This window comes from Rhinopithecus roxellana, chromosome 8 (genome assembly GCF_007565055.1).
Source record: "Rhinopithecus roxellana isolate Shanxi Qingling chromosome 8, ASM756505v1, whole genome shotgun sequence".
In the NCBI taxonomy this organism is placed as follows: Eukaryota; Metazoa; Chordata; class Mammalia; order Primates; family Cercopithecidae; genus Rhinopithecus; species Rhinopithecus roxellana.
This window is the reverse complement of record NC_044556.1, coordinates 45,770,464-45,777,483: the sequence shown is the minus strand read 5'-3', so window position 1 is coordinate 45,777,483 and position 7,020 is coordinate 45,770,464. Positions and strand designations below refer to the sequence as shown.

Sequence of the window (7,020 nt, the reverse complement as noted above, 5' to 3'; positions counted from 1 at the left end):
AGAAAGTTGCACAATAACTGGGCCTTAGTTCCGGATACTTAGTAGCTGGATGACTCTTAGCACTCTTTGTTTCCTAATAACGTAAAATAGGGAAGCTAATCGTGATCAGGTTGCCTTACAGGTTGTTGGGTCCTGGTCAACATATAAGTTACTGTGCAAAAAAATGATTTAATTTAAGACTGTGTTGAATCATAAACGTTGTTATTCTAACATTGTTAGAATGTTTTTTAGAGGTTATGAAATGAATTGTTTTTTAGAGGTTATGAAATGAAAGGGGGGGGGGAAACTTGGTCTGCATCAAGAACTGAATCATTCTACCACGCTGGGTGCTGGGTTATACTCTCCCCACCCAACAGATCAAACTCCTAACCCAGCATAAAAGATAAACTACAACTCCCGGCAGGCCTTGCCTCCGAACTGCGTCTTATAACCTCGGCTCAGGCCCGGGCCCAGACCGCTCCCCGCCCCCGCCGCCCATAAACTACATCTCCCAGGAGGCCCCACGGTGCCCAATTGTCCGCTTTTCCCCCGCCCCCTGCCTCCTCTTCACCCCCCACCAGCAGCTCGTTGGTCGAGTCGGTCCCGCGGCCGGCGGATCGGGCGCGCGCGTCGGGGGTCGTGCGGCTGCCGGGCAGGGCGAGCACGCGCCGCGAGGCCTTGGAGGCGTAGGGGGCGGGGGTACGGCTCGCCTGCTCGCAAGATGGCGGACGAGGACGGGGAAGGGATTCACCCCTCGGCCCCTCACAGGAACGGAGGTGGCGGCGGCGGCGGCGGGGGGTCTGGGCTCCACTGCGCCGGGAACGGCGGCGGGGGAGGCGGCGGCCCGCGGGTCGTGCGCATCGTCAAGTCCGAGTCCGGCTACGGCTTCAACGTGCGGGGCCAAGTGAGCGAGGGCGGGCAACTGCGGAGCATCAACGGGGAGCTGTACGCGCCGCTGCAGCATGTGAGCGCCGTGCTGCCCGGGGGGGCGGCCGATCGGGCCGGGGTGCGCAAGGGGGACCGCATCCTGGAGGTGTGAGTATCGGGGGTGCCCGCCGCCCCACCCTCCCCGCGCCCCTCCTCCTGCCCCTGCACTCCCCGCTACCCTTGTCACCCCCAGGCCGCACCTCCCCCGAGCTCCGAGCCGGCCTCGCGACCCCGGCCCCTCAGGCCTCCGCAGCCAGGCCCCTCCTTGTGGGCTGCCCTCCCCCCACCCGCCCCGGGGCTTCTGCGACGCCCGTCTCCCACCCCGTGGTCTCCAGCTGATGCCCTTGTGCCCCCAGTGCTCTACCCTGTGCCCCGATTACTCTGGGCTCTTCTCCGCCCCTTTGCCTTCCCGTTTGGCGTGCTGCATTCTGCTCCTCACTCCCCCTCGTCTTGCTCAGAAGGAACCTCATCTGCTCTTTACTGACGGCGTTTGGTTTTCTGATCCAGCCAGTACCGTGTCCTCCCCAAGTTCTCATCTTCAGCATCGCAATTTCGTTCTCCAGCACTCCCCTGCGCCCCCGTGGACTGCCCCTTCTGCCCTCCAGACCAAGTAGGCAGGAACTCTGGTCTGCTCCTACTTTTCCTCCGGAAACAGCATCCCTCCCCGCTCCACTCCTTTTTCTTTCCTTAGTTACCCTCTCCTCATGGTTAAGCTGCCGCTAAATGTTTCCATCCCACCGTGTGCCCCTTTCCTCCCCTCGTTTTTGTATTTCTACTCCAAGAGTTTACCTTGCTTTCTGACCCTTGCATGCCTTTGGGGTAGGGGGTGTGGGATTTGACACTGTAGTTTCTCTTCTCGGTTGCCCCCGTATCACACCCTAATTTGGAATCTAGTGTCTCCATCAGCACACCCCTCTGAGAGCATCTCTGCCCTGGCCTCCTGCCTTTACTCCCAGTCTACACTCATGCCTCCTTCTAGTCAGGTTTATGGTGGACCCCTTCCTTGTCAGTCCTCCTCCTCCCAAACTACTTCAAGCCCTTTTTGGGTCTTTGACCTCTCTGCTTTTTTAGGGCATGCCTGTCTCTGCTGCTCTTCTACTCTATCCTACTGTGATCCCACACTTGACTTTGTCCTAGTCTTTCTCTCCCCTAGGCTGCTTTTCCTTTCTTCTGCTTTTTTAAGGCGCCTTCTGCTGCTGCAGCCCACCCTCTCTCCCCTGCTGCAGTCCCTCCCCCTTCATACGCCTTCCCCACCACATCCCTTCATGCTCTTGCGGGATGCTGCCTTGTCTTGCAATCTCTGTGCACACCTCCTCCACTACTCTAATCTAGGTGTTACATTTGTGTTTTTGTACTTTGTATTGAAATTCGGATAGTGATTGCTAGTTGACTTGCAGGCGGTGTGTGCTCGCATTGTCTCCGTGCTCCTCAGCAGTCTTCAGTGCTGTGTTTCTTCTCACTGAATATATGTTGTGCATTCCTTTTTTACACTTTTACTCTCTCCCTCCATGTTTCGATTTGCCCACGTGAAATCGTTCTTATTTTTTAATAAATTTTATTTTAATTGTAATTTCCACAACCTTCAGTTGCCTCTTGTAAAACAGTAGGTTTGCAAAGGGAATAGTCTTTTGAAAATCTGCCTTATAGAGAAGTCCATTCCTTCTTACTCATCTCGTGCCATCTACCCTTATCCTTGACATTCTTACTCTATGGTGTCCACTCATTCTGTTTCCTCATCTCTTCTACCTCAAGAAATAGTTGGTTTTAAACTGGGAGAGCTGATTGAAAAAAAAAAATAGTTTTTTCACCTAGGCCAGTGTTTGGAGGCAGTATACCTTTTTTCTGTTCCTTCTGTAAATAGATGCGTTCCTGTTTCATTAATGTCCTATGTACTGTTTCCTAGTATTCTCTGACTATATATATATATATATATATATATTTTTTTTTTTTTTTTTTTTTTTTTTTTTTCCTGAGATGGAGTTTCGATCGTTGCCCAGGCTGGAGTGCAGTGGCGCGATCTTGGCTCACTGCAACTTCCGCCTCCCAGGTTCAAGCTATTCTCCCTCCTCAGCCTCCTGAGTAGCTGGGATTACAGGCATGTGCCATCACGCCCAGCTAATTTTGTATTTTTAGTAGAGACGGGGTTTCACCATGTTGGCCAGGCTGGTCTCAATCTCCTGATCTCAGGTGATCCGCCCACCTCGGCCTCCCAAAGTGCTGGGATTACAATAATGACTTTCAGATTTCTTATACTTGGGCACCTAATTATTTCCTTTATAGATAACTCAAAATTTGTGGCTGATGTTTTCTTCCAATAGAAGGTCTTGGAAATGTCATTTTCCTTTCCCTTTGGAAGTTAACTTTGGACTCAGCTTCTTATTTTTAAATTTAAAACTAAAGCATTTACAATTATAAATTTATGATAAAGTTCTAAATTATTTACTCTTCACAGGATCTAAAGGAACTAAACTAAAAAGAATAATTCTGTAGGAGACTATAGTTAACATGATCTATCTTTGCAGATACACACATCCCAACATACATAGGGAGCGACTTCTTGCCTTTATTGTGGCTTCTGCCCAAGAGCCTAGATATAAACTGTAAAGTAGACCTCAGATGATCCCCTAGGAAAGGTAGAAGGACTTGCCTTAGGCTCAAGTTCCAGATTAGGAAGCTGGGAAATTTTTGCCTTCTAGAGAAAAAACATTGCTTTTTGGCACATCCTTTGTGGTAAGTAGAGAACTTTGTTGCTTTTAGTGGGCAGAGGAAAAGAATACTCTGCCTGGAAGACTTCTCTGGAAGGTTGTGGTAATCAGAAATCTTCCTGGCATTGGTTTCTCAGCTTTCCAACTACATGTATTTTGATTTCCAAATTATCTGAACCTTCTTTGGTACTATAGGGGAAGTAATGATAATTACAGCCCAAAGCCAAGCTAGTGGTACATTCTGTGAGACCTCAACTATACAGTGTCGTTCTCTTTTCTTCCTTTCTTCGATAATCTGTGCCTTCTCTTTAGGGTTTCAAGTGAGGGGAAATCAGCAATGCAGTAGATGTGGTTCTTGAGGGATATCTGTGCCTGCTACTTGTCTTGATCTTGGTTAGATGGATGCTAATTTTCCTAAAGCATTTTTTTAGGCAGTACTCCTTAGAGCTGTTGTCTGTCCTCCAAGTTCTTAAAGTTTACCTCTGTTGCCCCAGGAAAGCTTTGTATGTTGATTAAGAGCCAGGTGGGGTCAGAATTAGGGATAGGTGGATTATCATTGTGTGGATATAGTTTATATCAAGTCATAGGTGAACGTTTGGACCTTGGTAATTGCTATTTAAGACTTTTCCCTATTTTAGATTCTTCTATTGTGTTTACAAGTTGTTTTTATAATTCACTTGTTTGGACAACTGACAGAGATGTAAAAGAACAGAGTAACTTTTAAGGGCATACAAACTTGGACACAAGTAAGAGCATCAGTTTCTTTGTGTTTCTTTTAAACACAAAGAAAGGCTTACCAAGGCTCTGTCCTAATCTTTAGTCCTGAAACTAAATTGGAACCCATATGGTTCAGTTTGCCCTTTCTCCTTTCAAAACTAGACATCTTTTTTTTTTTTTTTGAAGCGGAGTCTCGCTCTGTCACCCAAACTGGAGTGCACTGGCCAGATCTCAGCTCACTGCAAGCTCCGCCTCCCGGATTCATGCCATTCTCCTGCCTCAGCCTCCCGAGTAGCTGGGACTACAGGTGCCCGCCACCTCGCCCGGCTAGTTTTTTTTTTTTTTTTTTTTTTTTGAGGCGGAGTCTCGCTCTGTCGTCCGGATTGGAGTGCAGTGGCCGGATCTCAGCTCACTGCAAGCTCCGCCTCCCGGGTTTACGCCATTCTCCTGCCTCAGCCTCCCGAGTAGCTGGGACTACAGGCACCCGCCACCTCGCCCGGCTAGTTTTTTTTTTTATTTTTAGTAGAGACGGGGTTTCACCGTGTTAGCCAGGATGGTCTCGATCTCCTGACCTCGTGATCCGCCCGTCTCGGCCTCCCAAAGTGCTGGGATTACAGGCTTGAGCCACCGCGCCCGGCCCCGGCTAGTTTTTTGTATTTTTTAGTAGAGACGGGGTTTCACCGTGCTAGCCAGGATGGTCTCGATATCGGGACCTTGCGATCCGCCCGCCTCGGCCTCCCAAAGTGCTGGGATTGCAGGCTTGAGCCACCGTGCCCGGCCCGAAACTAGACATCTAGATTCTAACAGAGCTTGGTACTGCAGTATGAACAAGCCCTCTGGGCTCTAAATTTTATTGCAGATGGAAAGTTTTTTTGACTAGCAATGCTGGTTTCCACCTTGTAATTTTTCCCAGTGTAACATATACTGAGTGTTTTCCCTTTGATGTGTATGTACCTGGAGGCTAATGAGTAAAGAATGCTTTCAACAAACAGAACCAAAATAAATATGTCTTTGCACTAATTATATAGTATGTGAAGTAGCATTTGACTTCAGGTTAATTTTCTTAAGGTTAAAGTAGTTCCAAGGACTCTTGATTGATTTCTTGAGAGATGCTGCTGGAAGGTTTTAGTGTGCAGTGGATATAGATATAAAACTGTCTGTATTTTTGAGGGATTAGTTTAAGCATGGACCACTAAGATTGGCTTGCAAGCATTCAGAATCATGATATATTTATGCTAGTCAGTGTATATGCTTTCCTCCTTGATAGCCACGAGATAATAGACCCATCAGCTTTCCCTCACTAAAGTCATACGATAAATTAAAACTGTGTATATCAATTTGTTTTTTGAAAGTCAGTTTTTTAACTTCATTTTATGTGAGAGTTTGAAAATGAATAAAGAGACTGGTGCCACAAGAAGTATTTTTATGAGTTAAGTGTGAGTCATGTAACACAGACTAAGTACTGTCTCAAGAGCTGCTGTCTCAATTGTAACTGAATTCTATTTTGCTGATACTTTCTAGGTAGATTTTGGTAATGTTTGAAATAACCAAATCATGGTTACTGATCAAAGGAAATTTTTATGGCAGCGGTTCTCAGGCTTTAGGGTACATAAGAAGCACTTGGGTATGCTTATCAAAAGTACAGATTCTCAGGCTCACCTTTTAAGGGTTATGGTTCAGTAGATCTTTCATAGGGCCTAGAAATCTTTATTTTTTTACTCCTTTGCCAGGTATGGGTAATGCAACCCACATACCCAGTTACATGCCCAGGGTGATGCAGTAGGTTGTAGGCCTTGGATAATCAGTTCATTTTATTTTCATGATTATATTGAGAGTAATGAGCTAAGGCTATACCAACAAATAGTGAATTGTTAGGCTCTCAAATTCCAACCTAAGTGGAAAATCAGTTTAATACTAACTGTTCTCTCTGATCATCTATACTTTATTTATTGGATCTTGCTAAGCTCTTGAAATAAAGATGGATGGTTAAGAGGTAGAGCAAGTTAATATTAATAGTTATAATAATCATTTTACTGCTTTGCAGTGTGTATAGTGTGTTATAGTTTGTAGTTTTATTTATTTATTTATTTATTTAGAGACAGAGTTTCACTCTTGTTGCCCAGGCTGGAGTGCAGTGGCACAATCTCGGCTCACTGCAACGTTCACCTCCCGGATTCAAGAGATTCCCTTGCCTCAGCCTCCCAAGTAGCTTGGATTACAGGCATGTGCCACCACACCCATGTAATTTTTGTGTTTTTAGTAGAGACGGGGTTTCTCCATGTTGGTCAGGCCAGGCTGGTCTCGAACTCCCTACCTCAGGTGATCAGCCCACCTCCGCTTCCCAAAGTGCTGGGATTACAGGCATGAGCCACCACACCCAGCCACTTTGTAGTGTTTTTACATCTGATCTTCACACAGCCCTGTGAGGTAGAAAGATTATAAGCTCATCAAGTGCAGGGACTACATCAAATAGTATGTATTTGTTGTATCCCTAGCCAAATGTCTGGTGGCACACAGAAAGTATTCTTCAATAAATACTTGCCAAGGCCGGGCGTGGTGGCTCACGCCTGTAATCCCAGCACTTTGGGAGGCCGAGGCGGGCGGATCACGAGGTCAGGAGATCAAGACCATCCTGGCGAACACGGTGAAACCCTGTCTCTACTAAAAATACAAGAAAAGTAGCCGGGCGTGG

General features: G+C 46.9%; 1 protein-coding gene across 5 annotated transcripts in view; it reads left to right on the top strand.

Annotated features, from left to right (window-relative positions):
• Window positions 1–517: 517 nt before the first annotated feature.
• SNX27 (sorting nexin 27) overlaps window positions 518–7,020 on the top strand; it is an 87,489-nt gene continuing 80,986 nt past the window's right edge. For 4 of the 5 annotated variants that reach the window (XM_010387150.2, XM_010387148.2, XM_030936555.1 and 1 more), the window contains exon 1: window positions 518–1,014. In XM_010387150.2, coding sequence (XP_010385452.1) covers window positions 701–1,014 — 314 coding nt within the window. In that variant the 5' untranslated portion in view covers window positions 518–700. The remainder of the gene's footprint in view (window positions 1,015–7,020) is intronic. The other variant, XM_030936556.1, reaches the window with a different exon arrangement.